General features: G+C 45.7%; 1 protein-coding gene across 4 annotated transcripts in view; it reads left to right on the forward strand.

The window, feature by feature from the left end:
* Window positions 1-19,725, forward strand: part of UST (uronyl 2-sulfotransferase) — a 233,848-nt gene that overhangs the window by 202,182 nt on the left and 11,941 nt on the right. The window contains exon 8 of one of the 4 annotated variants that reach the window (XR_331477.4): window positions 1,229-1,364. The exons of 2 other annotated variants lie outside the window; for them this stretch is intronic. Coding sequence is in view for 1 of the 2 variants with exons in the window: in XM_025180626.2 (XP_025036411.1) it covers window positions 1,229-1,308 (80 nt within the window). In the remaining variant the exon portion in view is untranslated. The remainder of the gene's footprint in view (window positions 1-1,228; window positions 1,365-19,725) is intronic. One more of the 4 variants, XM_025180626.2, reaches the window with a different exon arrangement.

Genomic DNA, 19,725 nt, shown 5'->3' on the forward strand with positions numbered 1-19,725 from the left:
CACAGGGACTCCATGCGCTGCTGCCTGCCCCAAGCACTGACTCCACAGCTCCCATTGGCCAGGAACCACAGCCAGTGGGAGGTGTGGGGGTGGTGCCTGTAGGCAGAGGCAGCATGCAGAGCTGCCTAGCCTTGCATCTGACTTGGAACAGCAGGGACATGTTGCCACTTTCAGGGAGCCATCTGAGGTGAGCATCATCTGGATCTGACATCCAAAAACCTCCTGTGCTCCAGCCATGAGCCACCTACCACACCCAAACCCTCTCCATGAGCACAAACCCTACACCCCCTCTGGCACTCTGAGCCTCTTGGCCCCAGCTTGGAGGCCCACAGCGCCCTCACTCCCTTCCACACACAACCTCCCCTGCCCCAGCCCAGATCCCCCTCCTACACCTCCCAAGCCCCTCATTTCTGGCCCCACCCTGGAGCCCATGCCTCCAGGCCAGAACCTGTATCCCCTCCTGCATCCCTTCCCCTTGTCTCAGCCAGGGCCCTCTCCCAAACTCTTAGTTAAGCAGAATGTTTAACTGGCACCCCCAACTGGCACCCCCAACATGTCAGATAAAGTTTCTACTGTATATAAATAGGAAATGTTCATATATTAATTATTAACAGGGCTCAACAAATAATACAATCTACTCGCCCGTGGAAGAGCCGGGTTCGGAAGAGCCGGATTCGGGCAATCTGCGCATGCGCAGATCGCCGGACAGTGCAGCTGGTGAGCGGTGCTCGCCGCAATTCGGCGAGCCCTGATTATTAAAATATATTGTCTTCACCTTGTATGTCTGTAGCTCATTCTCCTTAAACTGGCAGATCCAACTGATGCTAAAATACTGTGGGATGATCATGGAATAATTCGACAAAAGTATGTGTAAAAGGACAGGCTTTCCTGTGCACACAGGTGTTTGAGGGAAATGCTGTACTTTTGAGTATGGATATAGGAGTGAAGTTTAACTGAGATTTAACATAATTTATATTTTCCTTTACCATGTAGATATAACTTGGTATATCTGTCCTTTGAACATCTTAGGGTATAACTTCATTTCAGTTAATGGAAAAATTCCTATTTAAAAATAAAAACTGGTGATACTGGGGCTGGTAAGGGCCTGAGTGACTTTTGAAACTGGGATTTAGGCCCCTGAGTTACTTAGGTGCTTTTGAACACATTACCCACTGTGTGTAACAAATGAAGCACTGCACTAAAAGTGCGGCTCTTGTTTTCCCCCCAGATTCACCTCACGGGCTACATGCAGCCCAGGAGGATCCATCCTCAGCACAGAGGAGTATGCTAGGAGGTACAATCTGCTAGCGTGCCTGAGTACTACCAACTCTTCAAGCCAGTAGGTACCATCCGTAAGTTAGCAGGTGGGTAGAGAAATAGCCTCCAACCATGTTGTACCAACCCACCCTGGGTTTTCTTGCCTTGTGCAATTAGTATTTCATAGATTCACAGATTCCAAAGGCCAGAAGGAACCATTAGGATCATCTAGTCTAACCTCCTGGGTAACAGAGGACACAGAACTTCCTCAAAATAATTCCTAACGCATATATTTTAGAAAACAGCATCCAATTCTGACCTAATAATGGTCAGTGGTGGGAAATCTATTCAGACCATTGGTAAACTGAATCACTGTTGAGATTTTATGTCTTATTTCCAGTCTGAATTTGTCTGGCTTCAGTTTCCAGCCATTGGATTGTGGTATACCCATCTGTACTAGCTTTAAGACCCCATTATTAAATATTTATTCCCCATGTAGATACTTATAGACTTCAATCTAGTCACCCCTTACGCTTCTCTATGTTAAACAGAATAGATTGAGGATTTGGGTCTACCACTACAAGTCATATTTTCTAACCCTTTTATTATTCTCATGGCTCTCTTTGAACCTTCTCCAATTTGTCAATATCCTTCTTCAATTGTGGGCACCGGAACAGGACACACTGTTCCAGCAGCAGTCGCACCCAGTGTCAAATACAGAGGTAAAATAACCTCTCTACTCCAACTCAAGATTCACCTATTTATGCATCCCAGAAGTGCACTAGCTCCTTTGGCCAGAGGGTCAAACAAGGAGTTCATGTTCAGCTGATTGGCCCCATATCTTTTTCAGAGTCACTGCTTCCCAGAATGGATTTCCCCATTTGGTAATTATGGATTATATTTGTATCCTAGGGATTTACATTTACATTTACCCATTTTAAAATATGTATTTTAAAATGTACTAAGGAATGCAGACTTTTCTGAATCAGTGACCTGTCCTCTTCATTATTTACCACTGCCCCAATTCTTGTGTGTTATCTGCCAACTTTATCAGTGATGATTTTAGGTTTTCTTCTATGTCTATAATAAGAACGTTAAATAGTATAGGGCAAAGAACCAATCCCTTTGGACCTCACTGGAAACATACCTGGTTGATGATTATTCCCTACTTACAAGTACAGTTTGAAACCTGTCACCTAACCAATTTAATCCATTTAATGAGTGCCATGTAATTTTATATTGGTCTAGTTTTTAATAAAAAAAACTAGACCAATAGTTTGTCATGTGTCATTTTGCACCAAGTCAAACACTTTACAAAAGCAAAGCATGTTACAACAACACTGTTTCCCTCTGTCAATCAAACCTGTAGTCTTATCCATAAAAGGAACCAAGTAAGACAGGCTCTGTTTTCCATAAATCTGTGTAGATTTGCATTAACTATATTATCCTTCTTTAATACTTTATTAATCAAGTTTTGTATCAACTGCTCCCTACTTCTCAAAGTCTTTATAAATAAAAAATAAATGTCTACTACTGTATTTCAAAAATTAAATTTCATATACTATCAGTTATAAAGAAACAGAGTTATCAAGAAATTAAAATACATTGGATAACAATGGATGCCATTTCTCTCCTGCGGAGTCCTCTCTAAAGCAGTTCGTACAGTATTACACATAATTGAATTATTGCTACTATGTTCCCTTTTATTTGTTTGTGTTTGTTACATGGGACAAGCATAGATACAGATTTTTATAGTATTACTATTTTTCAGTATTCTTAGTTCTCTATAGTCTCCCAGTATTTTAGGAGAATCAGAGAAATCTTAAGATGCTCTCCTAGTCACATTCAGAAGTGGGAAACATTTGGAAAAGTAAAGGATGAAACTTTGTTTTTTGTTTTATTATTTGTTCTTGTTTTTTAAGATTTTGGAACAGTCGGGGAGGGAATCATTAAATTGTGAGTCTACATTTCACAGTGATCCATCACCTACTAGGACTTTAGAATGAAACCATAGTTCTTGGTATAATCAGCAATCATTTAAACATCTTATTCATGGTTTATACTGCTGCCAAATCCTCTTATTAGTTGGAATAACAAGCAGCCCTACACAAAGTTTGGGCTATATTGTTCCTTATATTAGTAAACTGTCTCTTACATGGCCTGGCTAGAGCCCACTCTGTGTTGCATGTAGGTTGAGCTACTAACAAACCCCATAGACTTCAAAGGGATTCCGCGTGGCCAAGAGTCTACAAACAAAGAAACCGGTGCAGGATCAAGACCTATATCTTTGTACGCCAGCTTGCTGAACGAGTCCTTTGGACACTAGGAGAATACAAATAAGGGTTATTACAGTTCAGCAGTCTTCACAAAAAGAGGAGAAGGGTGTTTAAAAAATAGGTTTCCTGTGGCAGAAAATTCACTGCAGGCTAAAGAAGGATGTGATTTGTTTTACGTAGTTCAAGAAATGAGCAGAGGAGAGCCCGATAGTAGTAGATTCTCTGGATCTCAAGTAGTTGGAATTACTATTCAAAACAAAAATCTGCTTGAATGCTGAACAAGTGAAAAGTTTAAGGGAGGAATAAAGTTTGTGTTCCAAGTACTAATCCAGCTGCCAAGCACAGTGAATACGCCTCCTGAGGATCCCATCTCTTTGAGAGACTCGGTATGTTTCTGCTCTAATTTTGCAAAGACTTTCTACAAGTTATGTTCCAGCTAAACCAAGGAGCTGGAATAACAGTGAAGCCAAACAATATTAATTTTGCCATGAAATTCTGAGCCTGCTTTGTCAGCTAGTTTTTCAGAGGAAAAAATAATCCCATTGAGCTAGTTCCTGATATTCCAGCAGGAACAGCAGCAGCTGTTTTGGTAGCAGTATCAGCAGCTCACATAACAAATGTTTAATGATAAATGCAAACAAACCAGTTCCAGAATTCCAGCTCCACTATGTAAAACCAAATTGGAATAACATAACCATTCAGTTTGAGTCCCCACCCTTAAATTATATCACCCCTAAATATCAGTGTTTGGTCTGATGGGTTCACACACAAAACATTTTTAACATACAGCCTGAGGAAAAAAGAGTAAGCATGAAGATAGGCCAGAAGAAAATACTAAACTACAATCCCTACTGGCAAGAAGGTATGTGCATTTAGAGGTGGATCTTCAAAACACCAAGCATGGAAATTGAAATTAAAGTACACCTGTTGTTTGCAAGTCATTCACTTTATTTGAAGGGAGGATGCGGACAATTTCTTCTTGCACTTCCATGCAATCTGATTTCAGCAGGGAGTGTATGATTCTAAAAGATCCTCACACCTGCTCTCTGACATAGATGGGTCTTCCCAAATAGCCAGAAGACTTCCAAAGGCGTGTAAGCTACTGAAGTGCCGTGTACTCAGGGGGGAGAATAGGTTAGTAGTGGAGGAAGGAAAAATTAAGTGGAGGTGGGGCAGGGAAATAAGAAATCTTCATTGTGCAGCGGTTTCCTCATGTTGCCAATATCCTTTCCAAGTGCACAAGTAAAAAGCATGCTGGTGAACTGCACATTTTCCTTTCTCTCTCTGGAGCTGGCATTATTCTGAGTGGTTCTTACACCCTCTGCTGCAATCTCTGCCCCAGGTCACTACTTCTCTTCAGTTTCTTTTAAGCCAGACTCCTTACTCAAACTATTGCCTCAGGAACAGCAGGGAATAGAGAACAGCTCTCATCTGTACTTCTGCATCTTGTCTTTTTGCATGGAGGGGGCAAAGGAAGGAGTCCTGCAGTGGAGAGGCAGGAGGTTGGTCATCCACAGATCATTGGGTAAAATGAGCTGGGTACAGGCAAAGCCAGGCTGCAGTTGTCTTGGACAGGATCCATTATCTGTTCTACATAACCTCACAATCTGTTTCCTGCATGATCCATTTCAGTTCTGCACATGCATATATGCTCTCACTCACACTTTGTCTCACCATAATCGTTCATATCTCCCTATGCTTCCCCGATTAATCTATTCTGGCTTCCTTCTAATCAACTCACTGTATCAATAAAATGTTTAGATTCATAAAATGTTTCCCCTGTCAACTATTGTGTCAGTAATCTGCATGTATCGTAATTGCATACCTGTATAGAGTGATTCCCTTTATTACATTTTTCAAAGTGGGGTAATTTTTAAGTAATATGCCTTGTATCACAGGATGGTACAATTAGTGTGTCTTTCATCAAAGTTGCTGCTCTTGTTACTATGTAGGGTATTGGCCTTTTGCTCTGGCTACACATACACCAGCAAATGTTGGAGTCATAATTCATCACCAGTTCTCTGGAATTAGTTGAAGCAGTAGTGCAAGCAAGTCTGAGGTGCTTTTCCTCAACTCTTCTACTAATGCACTGGTGGTGAATTGCAGATTTGGATTTTGATAGAGTAGATTAGAGTTTTTTTGCCTTTGGTTTGGCAGCAAGTGCTTGTTAGTGCTGGCAAATCCGCCTTACGTTTCTTTACCTTGTATTACAGTGGCTATTGTTTTTAGCAGGGCTTTTGTTAAGTCATTCAATCTAGCTATATTTAAAACTTTTCCAGCAGAAGAATGGGTCAGTCACTGATTTTGGAGTTTTTGGTTCATTGTTGTGCTCTAACTTAGGGAAAACTAAAGAAATCTGTTACAGGTTGAACCTCTCTTGTCCAGCACACTCTGGTCCAGCAACATCTGTAGTTCGGCATGATTTTAGTTAACAATGTCCATTTATAATAAGTGTGGCCAAGTTTCCCATGATCTCATAAAGTGTTCACAGCCACCAGTCCTGGCTCTGTGTTCTGGGCTGTTATTTAGCTCTGATTTACCTGTAAATGTCTTCTGAGAGCCCAGTAAACAGTGGGGCTATGTCTACACTGGCACCCTTTTCCGGAAATGCTTAAAACAGAACAGTTTTCCGTTATAAGTATTTCCAGAAAAAGAGCGTCTACATTGGCAGAATGCTTTTCCGGAAAAGCCCTTTTTCCGGAAAAGCATCCGTGGCCAGTGTAGATGCGCTTTTCCGGAAAAAAGCCCCGATCGTCATTTTTGCAATCGGGGCTTTTTTCCGGAAAAGACTACTGGGCTGTCTACACTGGCCCTTTTCCGGAACAGTTTTCTGGAAAAAGGACTTTTGCCCAAGCGGGAGCAGCATAGTTTTTCCGGAAAAACACTGACAATTTTACAGTAGATCATCAGTGCTTTTCCGGAAATTCAAGGGGCCAGTGTAGACAGCTCGCAGATTATTCCAGAAAAGCGGCTGCTTTTCCAGAATAAATGGCCCAGTGTAGACACAGCCTGGAAGTGTTGGTAATGCAGCTAGACAATATTGACCTCCTGTGGTTCGGCAAATGTTTTGGTTTAGCACTGGTCAGGTCTTAAGGGTGCTGAAGTAGAGTGTTTCAACCTGTAGGCTCTCACTTTTTGTCATTATCATCTCAATCTTTGACTGCTTACGTTCAGTTACAAACTGTTTGCTTTCTGTGATACTTTGCTTTTCGTGTGTGTGAAATTTATCTCCAGCAAAACCCAGATTTGGTTTTGGGAACCAGAAGGGATGAGTACAGTATTAGAAGCACCTGCACTTAGTGCAGCTTTAGAATAGGAGGAGGGAAACAGAGAAATACAGCTTCTCCCTTCCAGCAGGCAATGGTCCTGAGCCTGGGCTTCACATTTATCAGATACTTACTAGCTGGAGAGAGAATACAAAAGATGGAGATGTCAAACAAATTCTAGGAGCAGCACTCCAGTAGGACAGCCAGCACCTCCCTGTTCTTTCCCATGATGGCTTTTCACTTGGACAGTGGTAAAGCTTCTAAGTCTCACCTAGTCCTTTGAGAGGACTAGATGAGACATGAATAGAGTAAGTCAAAAGAGAGAGTTTGGAGCTGTGGGAAAAAGTGGAAAATAGAAAGGATACAGGGGCACACGCTCCTCCCGCCGCAAATTCCATGGGTGGGAGGGGCAACGGGCCAGCTAGCACCCTGCAGGGCCACAGTCCCTGGATGTCTGAAGGGACTAGCAGGAGGGCCTGGCACTCCCAACAGGGGGTCTCCTGCTGCACTCACCAGCAGCAATGAGGGAAACGGAGAAACACAGCTCACTCTGCTTGCCGGGGAACATCACTTAGGGGTGGGGGCAGGCCCACCCCACACTCACCGGCAGAGCGTTGCAAACACAGGAACAGTGCGAGCTGGGGCCATTTTGTTCTGCTTCCCTGCTGCTGCTGCTAACAGTGAGAGGACCTGACCCTCGCTGCTGGCACTGGATCCTTAGACCCGCTAGTCCCCCAGGCAGCATTGCTTGGAGGAGGGGGTTGGGGGAAAAGGTGGAGCGGGGACAGAACGAGGGTGGGACTGGGTGGAGCTTAGAGCAGAGGGAGGTTGTCCTGGCCTGTTCTCCTCCCCCATATCCCTCCTCTCCATTACCAGTTGCCCCTGACTGGAAGAGATGCATAAGTACACAAAAACTACCAAGCACTTGTTTTTAAATTGGAGTGTGGGGATGGAATTGAGGCAGCACAGAGTTTTTCCACCCTGACTGGTAACTTTAGTAAACAGCCCACTGTGATTCAGGTGACATTTTAAAATCATATGTAATCGAGAGAGAGAGAGAGAACACACACGTGTGCATGTATATACATGTGTGCTTAGACACAAACATCCATGTATGGATATAAAATGAGATAAATTTTCAAAGTGGTTTGCAAGGTTTTAAGTTTGAGTCACAAACCCCATGATGTTAATTATAGTTGCATAACTTAAAGCCCCAACCATTTAAAAATGTACCCTACAGTCTCAAAATAACATTAGGGTTTAGAGAATTCATAGCAGATGTTATTCATATAACAAATGTTGGCAGCAAACTTCATTATAATAAAAATGCATTATCATCTTTTCTCCCCTATTTCATATAGTCCTTTTTTATATTGATTTATTTTGCTGTTTTTACTGTGTCTTGTCTTCATCCTCTCAAAAATTATGTTTATTGTACAGTTTTCCTTTATTCCCTAACCATAACTTTTATTTTGTATTTTTAATTTATTACATTTTCATTAGACTCCTTTTATTCCTTAAGCCTGTTTTTTCTTTCACTTTTCTCTTCCCTTTTGATTCAATTAAATCTCTTGCCTTTCTCTCATTTCTTTCTTTTGCCCTGTTTTCTCCTTCTCTATCTTCTCCCTTCTTTTTTTTCCTCTGTCACAAACTTGACTACCCTCCCTTCAAGCATAGTTTAGTAGTCTCTGCATTAATAGGGTAATAACTGACAAAGTAAAAGATCTTGGGTGAGTCTAAGTTGCTGCCAATTCTGTGCAGTGTAATTTAAATCTTAGATCAATTTCATATGACAGTAGCTGTAGTATTAACTCTCATGAATGTTTTATTTTGAATAGATTCACAAGTTTATTTTTTCTGTACAGGCAGTCCCCGACTTACGCGGATCCGACTTATGTCGGATCCGCACTTACGAACGGAGCTTTCTCGCCCCGGAAGTCGGGGCGAGAAAGCCCCGTTCGTAAGCTGCTCCGGTGCCCCTGGTCTGCTGGAGACCGTCTCCAGCAGACCAGGGGCACCGGGCGGGTTCCTGCGCTTCTGAGGCTTTGCCAGAGCAAAGCCTCGGAAGCGCAGGAACCGCTGCTGCTGCCACTTGGGTGCTGGTGCCTGTGGTCTGCTGGGGACCGTCCCCAGCAGACCACAGGCACCGGGACCCAAGCGGCAGCAGCGGGCAGGTTCCCGCGCTTCTGAGGCTTTGCCAGAGCAAAGCCTCAGAAGCGCGGGAACCCCCGCTGCTGCCGCATGAGACCCGGTGCCTGTGGTCTGCTGGGGACGGTCCCCAGCAGACCACAGGCACCCGGACTGAAGCTGCAGCCGCGGGGGGGTCCCGCGCCTCTGAGGCTTTGCCAGAGCAAAGCCTCAGAGGCGCGGGGAACCGCCGCTGCTGCCGCTTCAGTCAAAGCGGCAGCAGCGGCGGTTCCCCGCGCCTCTGAGGCTTTGCTCTGGCAAAGCCTCAGAGGCGCGGGACCCCCCGCGGCTGCGGCTTCAGTCCGGGTGCCTGTGGTCTGCTGGGGACGGTCCCCAGCAGACCACAGGCACCCTGACTGAAGCCGCAGCCACGGGGGGTCCCGCGCCTCAGAGGCTTTGCCAGAGCAAAGCCTCAGAGGCGCGGCACCCCGCTGCCGCTGCGGCTCTGCTCCCCGTGTCCCTGGTCTGCTGGGGGGGCGGGGCGCAGCTAGTGTGCTCCCCCCCCCCCAGCAGACCAGGCTTTTGTTTTGGACTCTGGGGCAGAGCAGCTGGGGCGCTGCCGATTGGTCCTGCAGCGCCCGTGGGCACTACTGGACCAACCCGGCAGCACCCCAGCTGCTCTGCCCCAGGTCCTGATTCAGCCGCTGCTGGTCAGTTTCAGCAGCGGCTGAATCAGGACGTCTGGGGCAGAGCAGATGGGGTGCTGCTGGGTTGGTCCAGTAGCACCCCAGCTGCTCTGCCCCAGGCGTCCCCAAGTCAGCCTCTGCTGAAACTGACCAGCGCTGACTACAGGAAGCCCCAGGCAGAGTTGCTCTGCCCCGGGCTTCCTGGAATCAGCTGCTGATCAGTTTCAGCAGCAGCTGACTTGGGGACGCCTGGGGTTCTTAAGTTGATTCTGTATGTAAGTCAGAACTGGCGGTCAGTTTCAGCAGTGTCTGAATCTGGACGCCAGTTCCGACTTACATACAGATTCAACTTAAGAACAAACCTACAGTCCCTATCTTGTACATAACCCGGGGACTGCCTGTAATTAAAATAAATCTAGAACATGCATTTTAGCTTGGAATATTCCCAGAGATTTAACAAAGCCAAAAAATGCTAAATCTTTTTTTTAATTGGTTGTGTGGTAGAGTATAATCCCAATAGGACAATTTATCTGTACTCCTTGATTGCATCAGGAGCTCTGCATACAGATTGAGGGAGATTCCTGACCTCTTGACAAATATCTCTCTGGTTAAAATGTCCCAGTTGGTTCATTCTGTTGCACATGCAGTGCAAAATATTCTAACTTTTTAAAAAATATACTGAAATAAAGTAAAATTGAATGGTTTAGTCCCAGAATCTAGAGAAAGAAAACAACCACCACTACATACCAATCGACACTTGGAATCTCTGAGAATAGAGTTGTAGACAATACCCATCATGCAATTTAAGTAACTTGTTCAATAAAAGTTGAACCAGTATAAAAAATGTGGAAGGAATGTGATCCTGCAAAATTCTGAGCACCTTGGCCTCAATCCAGCATAGCATTTAAGAATGCATTGAACTTTGCACTTTTAGAACAGTGTATTTTGTTGGATCAAGTCCAGAGTGTGCCGTACCTTGCAAACTTGAACCCTTTATGTGAATGATTTTTTTGTGGTATTAGCTAATTTTCCAACCTGAACTGCATGAGCAAGAGAGCATGTTTCTTTTACAGAATGCCAAGAGTGCTCCATCACTGCATGGCTTGGGGGTGCACAGTCATCTCTTGAAAGTTAGCAGAAATTGGACAAAGGAATGTGAGCACAATTAATGCAAATTCTTTTTTACAATTTGAAAAGATATTCCGAGGAATGTTCTTGCAGAAAGTGGTTTTCTCTCCTGAAAGCTTTCACAGCTCATTTCATGAGAGTATTTAAATTGGGACACAACTCATTTTTCTTTTTTGTCTTTCAGTACCCCTTTTAAGATTGGAGTCATCTGTCCCAGTAACTACCACAGGATCCACAGATTGTTAATTCAAAGCCCAGGGTTTTGCATACTCCTAGTTATCTGGGTAATTAATGTGGAAGAGTAGTTTTTGTAAGATCAAGGCATTACAATATCAGGTTACAAGTACTGAGAAGTTCATGTGTAATTTTTGTGGCAATTGACTTTAATCTGCTCATGGAAAATTTAAAAGGTGACCTGAAAGGCTAAAAAAAATCTTAATTGCGATACTCCCATGTCTAAAATTGTTCATCTGAATAAGTGTTTGCTGCGGGCCCATCCAAAGAGTTTGCAGGGCCCAAGGCAGCCCGCTGACAGTGGGACCTGGTCAGGACAGCGAGCTAGGCAGGCAGAGTGGGACACTGACAGCAGGGACTGATCAGGACAGTCCTTTCTTTGGTTAAAACATTTCCATCAGTATACATGATAACTGAATTCCTTAGAAACCTAAATCACATTCAGGAGTTCTCTGAACTATTTCCTCTGTCCTTAAGATTAGTTGAAATGTATTTGTAGTTTTAGGCAAACCTTTTATTAAAAAAAATACTAATATTCAAATCAAATTTCTGTTGATGTGATTTACTTGTTGCCAGCACATGCTTCATCTGAATAGCAGGAATTTTGTCCATCGACAAAGTGTTTTGTACTTACTTTCTTTTGACAGCAAGGTAAATGGAAGGAAGCTTTTAAAAAATAACGGTCCAAACTGAGTCCAGGAGAAAATTGGTGGGAGGGGGCTCTCAGTAGAGGATCTAGGAGGGAGATCTAGGAAGATTGTTTTTTGAATTTTCCTAGGAGGAAGGGATTCTGACCGCAATTTCCAAAGCAGATTTATTTCTATATTTCCAACAATATATGTAACAGGGCACTGAGGCAAAATAACATACACTCCAGGCTCAACACTCCCTAGTTCCAGCCCAAACTGAGTGGAAGTCTGGGCATAGTTCCCAGGACAGTTGGGAGTTGTAGGCCTTGCAGCAATGATTTTGGAAATGGGGGCAAAGACATAAAAGATTTCTCTTTTATCAATGTTAGGGAAACTGGGGAAGCAGCAAGAACTGTTGGTATGGGTCTCTCTTCAGAGAGAGAGAGGAGAGGAAAGGGTAAGAGCTCCAGTTCCTTCACCAGTAAGGACCGGAGAAGTCACCTGTGTGCTGACAAAAGAAGCAGCTGTCAGAGAACTGCATAGAGAGTTTGGACTGCTAGAGAAGGAAAACTTGGGAAGGGAAGTTTTGCATTGAGATGTTTTGAGGCGATCTCAGAGAGGGTGAAGGCACAGTTAGAGGTAGAGACTTTCTGAGCACAAGAAAGTCTAGATTGCTTGAATATTTGGCCAGGCGTTCATTTTGCTTCTTCCATCTTCATCCTGGGCGGTTCCTAGATCCTCACAACTGTGAGATTTTGCTGTCTGTTCCTCAGAAGTGTTGGTTTAACCCCATTTCTCTGAAAGTACATTGAACTCCATTACACACTTACTAATGTTTTGTACTAAGTTTTAAGGTTCTTGGTAGAGGTATTTCCACAACTTTCCTTAGGTTATTATTCCACAAGCTAATAGATCCTGTAGTCAGAAACTTTTTCCTGATACTCAGCCTAAATGTTTCCTTTCTTAGTTCATCCCATGAAGATTTAGTGGCAAATTTTAAATGGTTGTGGCTACAGCTTAATACTAGTAGAGACAGGGTATAATCTAAGGAATCTTGGACCTGACTGTAAGATGGAGAATACTTTAAAGAGGTCAATGCCCTTTCCATTTCACATTTGGGCAGTTATTCAGTTTTAGTAGTAGAGGTTTATTTTTTTTTTAAAAGACGTTTTTTCTCTGTTGTCCATAGCATAGCTGAAAAGCCTAGCATGGACCCTCTGTCCTGCATGGGGGGAATGTCACCCTTTGTGTGTATTCAAACTGACAATTTTCTTGTTAGCATCTCTCATCTTGTTACCATCATTTGCAAATGTTAAAGGCTGCATAATGGCTCTTAAGGGCAGGGGCCAAGATGAATGCTCTGAGTGCTCAGGAGCTGTGGAGGGAGGTCTGATTCCTCTGTAACACGTACGTATCTTCTGGATGCAAACCCTCTGAAATTGCATGCTGCTGCTTCACAAGTTGTGCCATGCAAAACCCAAGCAAGAATAGACAAAACACTGGGTTTAAGCAGGTGTTAAGCTATAGAGATGCAAATCACATCATTTGGGCCAAACCAAATTCACAGTTCAGGTTGATCAATTTCATGGTCACTTGATTTTAAAATTTGTAAATGTCATGGTTATTTAAAAGTGAAATTTCACAGGACTGACACCATGGGAGTCCCAGCCCAAAATATGATTATGGGGGTGTCACAAAGCTAGTGGGGAGGGGTTCCATGATTGCCATGCTCACTTCTGTGCTGCTGCCTTCAGAACTGGACAACTGTTAACTGGGTAACGTAATTTAGCAAATATAACCCGCGAGTTATATTCGTTTTTACAAACCCTGCTCCCCCTCACCCCCCGCGGGGTATACAGAATTTTTTTTACTTACCAGGTGGTAAGCTCTCCGTCTCTTCCTGTGGCTGCGCAGCCTCCAGCCTCTGGGCAGGGAAGCGCTCCCCCTCCTCCCCCCCCCCCGGTTCCTGCACAGCCGCAGAAAGGGGTGGGGGGCTGCTCAGGAACTGGGTGGTGAGTGCTCCCCCGCCCGGAGGCTAGTGAGTCCTCCTCCCCCACCCCTTTCTGCATCTGCAGAGGAACCTGTGGGATGAACGCTCCCCTGCCTGGAGGTTGGCGGCTGCGCTGGAACCTGGGGCAGTGAGTGGCTAATCCCCCCCGCACCGTAATTATACCCCTGGCACAGAAAAGTCTTGTATACCCCTCAGGTTATATTCGTGTGCAGGGTATACAAGGTTTTTTTTTTTTTTTTACTCAAATAGAAAAAATGCGTGGTATATTCGGGTGCGGGGTATATTTGCTAAATTATGGTAACCAGTCCTGAAAGCAGCACCACCATCAGTAGCAGCACAGAGGTATGGTTAGCAGTATCATACTGTGCCATACCACACTCAGTCCTGCACTGCTGCTTACAGGAGAGCTGCCTTCAGAGATGGACACCCAGCCAGCAGCTGCAACACTGCCTGCAGCCAGAAGAGGTTCCCAAAGGTGGGCCTAACCCAGCCTCAAGTGCAGCCCATGCAGAGGAAGTGGAAGTCCTGTGCTTCCTCAGCCCCTCCAGGACTAGCAGCTTGGGAGTTAAGGGGTCTTGAGCTGGCTGTGGAAAGGAGCAACAATAACCTGGATGGTCACCCACTCACCTGCCTGTCAGGCCAGCCCTCCCTTCCCCCAATTCTGTTCTTCCTGTGAAGGTACTGACAGACTGAAATCAAGCTGTTTTTCAATCTTCTTTTTTATAAGCTGAACAAATTGAACACATCAAGTGTGTTGCTAGAAGGCATTTTCTTCGGCCCACAAATCATTTTTGTGGCTATCTTCTGCACTCTCTTCAATTTTACAACATGCTTCTTAAAATGGGGATGCCAGAACTGCCTGCAGTATTCCACTATCTGTCTCTCTAATGCCATAGAGCAGGGATGAGCAATAAGCAGCCCATGGGCTGGATTTGATTCACCAGGCACTTTAGTTACATGCACATCCATAGCTACGGCCACTCACAGCTCCTGTTTTTGTTAGTTCACTGTTCCCAGGCAAAGTGAGCTGTAAGCAGCTGTACCTGCGGATGCTCATTTCAATAAAGTGTAGAGGCAGGAAAAAGGGAATAAGGGGATTTGTATGCAGCCATCTTAGACTTGTTAGCAAGAGAGCAAGAGTCAGGCTAATTCTGACTCTTGACAACGCAAGAGCTGTAATAAGACGCTGCCTTCGCCTGTGGCCTCGCTCTTGGAGATAAGGATGGAATGCTGACTCCAGAAGGACCTTGAGATAAGGTAGCATTTGTGAGGAACTAAGAGATGTCTGTTAGCTGTTGATGTAATGGGAAAGTATATATACTGCTTTATATCTGCTTGTATTCAAAGATCTGCCTAAGGGGGGGGACCTCCACCCTCCTTTCCCCCCACCCCCCACCCCCGCTCCCATCCCCCTGTCCGAATCAGGCTTCCCGTACAATTGAACGAAATAAAACTGCCTCTGGCTGCTTGTTTACAAACGCAGAGTGAAGGCTTGTTTTCTTCCACAAAAGCATCTGGCGTCCCATCTGGGCTGCTTATTGCCTACTCCTGCCATGGAAATAGGGTATATCGCCTCCCCACTTCTACTTTCTACTCTCCTGTTCATATATCCAAGGATTGCAATTAGCCCTTTGGGCCACAACATCACACTTAGGGCTCATGTTGAGTAGCTTCTTCACTGTGACTCCTAAGCCCTTTTCAGAATCGTTGCTTACCAGTACTAGTGTTCTTCATATCAAGAGAGATACCTTATATTTGTTTGGCTGAGTTAAAATGCATTTAGTTGCATGGGCCCAAGTTACCAAACAATCAAGATCACTATGACTTCTCTGATCTTTTGTCACAAATCCACAAATTTCGTATTTATTAAATGTTAATATATTTTAGGTTTTATTAATAGCATCTAGCCTCGTACCCATCCTTGATGTACCCACTAGTAACATCTACATTTGGGGATGATTTCCCATTGATGTCTACTTTTTGAGATCTGTTGGGTAGTTTTTAATCTCTCTATTGCTTTAGTGTTTCACTGATGATTAGCAAAACTGCCCTGGACTTCAGTAGGGCCAGGATTCTACTCAGAACATTTTAGTGGTCTGATTTTCAAAGGTGCTTAGCACCTGTTGAATATGGTGAGAGCCGTGGGTTCCAAACACTTCTAGAAATTGAGCCATTGGTGAAATGTTACTCAGCAAGTTAGAAACAAAGATGGAAATGGAACCACAGAGTTTTATCTCCTCATAGACTTTTAAAATGTTCAGTTAAGTCAGAAGCTCAACAGGCTATAGACTGTCTTCCTGTGCATCTGTACAGCATGTAGTGTCATGGTTCCTGGGCAGGGACTTTTGATATCACAACACAGAGAAAACTAGTAATAAAAATAATTCTGGTATATGATTAGCTTATTATGTAACACTGCTAACCAGAGATCTGCAAGAACCAAATTTTCTGAAGAGTTTCCAAATGCCACAACTCCCTTTAGAATTCCCTCCCTGAGGAAGACCTGTATTGTTAATAACTATGAGACTTTACACGCCAGCTAAAATCTTTCTTGAAGTGTGCAACAGAACTGAAGCTCCTAGTGCTTGGAGCTCTTTTCTCTTTGTTTTCTCTGTCCCAATTTTATTTTCTCCAGATCAGTTTTATATTGTGGGTCTGTCACGTTGTGCTGACTAGATTTGTGTATTGTGCAAAATTCAGTAGTAATAAAATTCAAAAATTGTGTGTACAGGCAGTCCCCGGGTTACGTACAAGATAGGGACTGTAGGTTTGTTCTTAAGTTGAATCTGTATGTAAGTCGGAACTGGCGTCCAGATTCAGCCGCTGCTGAAACTGACCTCCAGTTCTGACTTACATACAGAATCAACTTAAGAACCCCAAGCGTCCCCAAGTCAGCTGCTGCTGAAACTGATCAGCAGCTGATTCCAGGAAGCCCGGGGCAGAGCAACTCTGCCTTGGGCTTCCTGTAGTCAGCGCTGGTCAGTTTCAGCAGCGGCTAAATCAGGACGCCTGGGACAGAGCAGCTGGGGTGCTGCTGGGTTGCTCCAGTAGCGCTGCTCCTTGGCACTTCTGGACCAACCCAGCAGCACCCCATCTGCTCTGCCCCAGGCGTCCTGATTCAGCCGCTGCTGAAACTGACCAGCAGCGGCTGAATCAGGACCAGAGCAGCTGGGGTGCTGCTGGGTTGGACCAGTAGCGCCCAGAGCGGCGCTGCGGTACCAACCGGCAGCACCCCAGCTGCTCTGCCACAGGCGTCCGGAGAAAAGCCTAGTCTGCTGGGGGGGGGGCGTACTAGCTGCGCCCCCCCCACCCCAGCAGACCACGAAGACACGGGCGGTGGACCGAGATGCACCGCGGTCCCACCGCCTGGGTCCTCCGCGGCTTTGTTCCCCATCTCCCTGGTCTGCTGGAGACCAGCAGACCAGGGAGACGGGGAGCAAAGCCTCTGAGGACGCCAGCAGCGGGACAGCCGCGGGGCGTCTGGGCTGTCCCGCTGCCGGCTTCCCCTGCGACTTTGCAAAGCCTCGGGGAAGCCGGCAGTGGAGCAGTCCAGGCGCGCCTAGGGTGCCTTGCTGCCCGAGCCCCCCCGCGGCTTTGCAAAGCACGGGGAAGCCGGCGGCGGAGCAGCCCAGGTGCGCCTGGGGTGCCTCGCTGCCCGATCATCCCCCCCCCCCCCCCCCGCGGCTTTGCAAAGCGCGGGGAAGCCGGCAGCGGAGCAGTCCAGGCGCGCCTGGGCTGCCTCGCTGCCCGAGCACCCCCCCGCGGCTTTGTAAAGCCGCGCGGGGGGGGCTCGGGCAGCGGGGCTGACCCGCTGCCCGAGCCCCTCCGCGGCTTTGCTCTGCGTCTTCCTGGTCTGCAGACCAGGGAGACGCAGAGCAAAGCCCCAGAGTACACGGGCGGCAGGACCGCGAGGTCCCGCAGTCCGTGTACTCTGGGGCAGCCCCGTTCGTAACTGCGGATCCGACGTAAGTCGGGGACTGCCTGTATTTGAGGTGCATAAGAAGTTTTCCATGAACTGCAAACAGAGCATTTCTCTCTGCATTTTAAGCTAGAGAGTCCTGCAGATGGTTTTGGTTTTGGTTTTGGCACCCCATCTTTGTTGAGTTCAACTAACAAGTTTGTTTCAAGCAAAAAAAGTACCTGACCACATTCACTTAAGTATTCACCTTTTCATGCTAATCAATGTGAATATGTTTCAGCATAATTCTTTCTTGCACTGTAATTTACTTCAGTTAGGGATCCAGCATTAAATTTCTGTCAGCTGTACGGAACCTCTTAGAAGAGTCTCTTGGGATTTAATATATGACTGTGTGTGAAATGTGGTGTCAGTAGCTTTTCTGTTTGGTCACTATTAGGACATTTCTCTTACATGCAGTCTGTCTCCAATATAATTTCTTTTCAATTCATTGTAAGAATATCTGACCCATTTTGTATAGTCTTATGTGATACTTCATAAATTAAAAAGAAAGAAAATCTTGTTGCAAAACAGTCTTTCAGTGCAGTGCCAGGAATGACGTACTGCTCCGCAGCAGAATGGGATGAACAACTGCCCCTGAGCTGGAATTCCAGACCCCTCGGTGTGAGAGTTTGGGATTCCACACCTTTGAATTAATGGGGGTCAGTTGCATCTAAATAAGACTGTCACTGCCAACAGCTTCCTCATAAGGAACTTAATGTTAAAACTTCCTAGCTGGAGAAAAGGGAACATTCGTTGACAGTTGTTGTATGGTATGGGGTAAGGTAACTATATATTGGCCACTTAAGCATTTTCTGCCTAGTCATTCTTTATAAGTAGGTGTTAATATAATATAATAGATTAATCAATATTACTGTTTAAATCAATAACAAGCTTCCATTCCTGAAAGAGATGAAAAAGTACTATTACATTTTCTAGTTCTCTGCTGGGCAGGTGCAGGATTTTCGTGTACCGCATGTTTCATTGTGTTTTTCCCAATAAAGAATAATATGTTGTAAGGCAGTGGGTCTCCAACCTTTTTAAGCACGAGATTACTTTTTGAATTTAAGTGCAGCCTAAGATCTACCTCAAACCCAAATACCCTTGCTCCACCTCCTTTGTGCCCCTTTTCCAAGGCTTCACTCCTGCTCACTCCATCCTCCTTCCCTTCCCCATCTTCCCTCACTTTCACCAGGTTGGGGCAGCGGGTTGGGGTACAGGATCTGGTCTTGGCTTAACGGATCTGGAGTATGAGAGGGGTTCTGAGCTGAGCTTCGGGCAGGCAATTGGGATGCCATAGAGAGTTCTAGGTGCAGGCTCTGGGAGTGTGTTTGGATGCAGGGGTGCCCAGGCCGAGGGCAGGTGCTTGGAGTGCAGGAGGGGGTTCATGACTGCAGTAGGATTTCAGGATGTGGGCTCCAACTGGGCACTACTTACCTCAGGTGGCTGGCCCTGGCCCTGCACCACTCCCAAAAGCAGCCAGCAATCTCTATCCCAAGCCCTCTTGTGCTCCCTCTTTGCTCTGTGGAGATAGTGCCCCCCTTCCCACCCTGTAGCCTTTCTCCCTCCCCTGCACTGCACAGCAAACAGGAGGCTCCCGAGGGTGGGTGGAGGCGGCTCCAAGGCAAAGGGCAGGAGATGCACAGCAGTAGGGGGAGGGGCAGCTGAAGTCTCTGCCCTTGTTAACCTATTGGCCAAACCAGTCAGGATCACCTGTCAGAGGCTCCAAGATCTACCAGTAGATCCTGATCGACTGGTTGGTGATCACTGTTGTAAGGAATAAAGTTTCCATCATTTTTCAGTGAGCTGTTCCACTGACCAGAGGATCCTTACATTTTTCCTTGACTTTATTTTTCTTAACTTGATTTTTCCTAGTACAGTAAACTTCCGATAATCCGTCACCTTTAGGACCCAGGGGGTGCCTGATTATCAGATATGCCGGACTATAGGAAGGGGGGACTATGATGGGTCTGGGATGGAGTGGGGGGGATGCGCCCCTCGGCGCTGCAGGACCAATCCGGCAGCACCCCGGCTGCTCAGCCTCAGACTTCCCCAAATCAGCCGCTGCTGAAACTGGCCAGCGGCTGACTCCGGGGACCCCGGGGCAAAGCGTGCTAGGGGCAGCCGCTAGGGGACCAACCTGGCAGCACCCCAGC

This window comes from Pelodiscus sinensis, chromosome 3 (assembly GCF_049634645.1).
Source record: "Pelodiscus sinensis isolate JC-2024 chromosome 3, ASM4963464v1, whole genome shotgun sequence".
Lineage (NCBI taxonomy): Eukaryota > Metazoa > Chordata > Testudines > Trionychidae > Pelodiscus > Pelodiscus sinensis.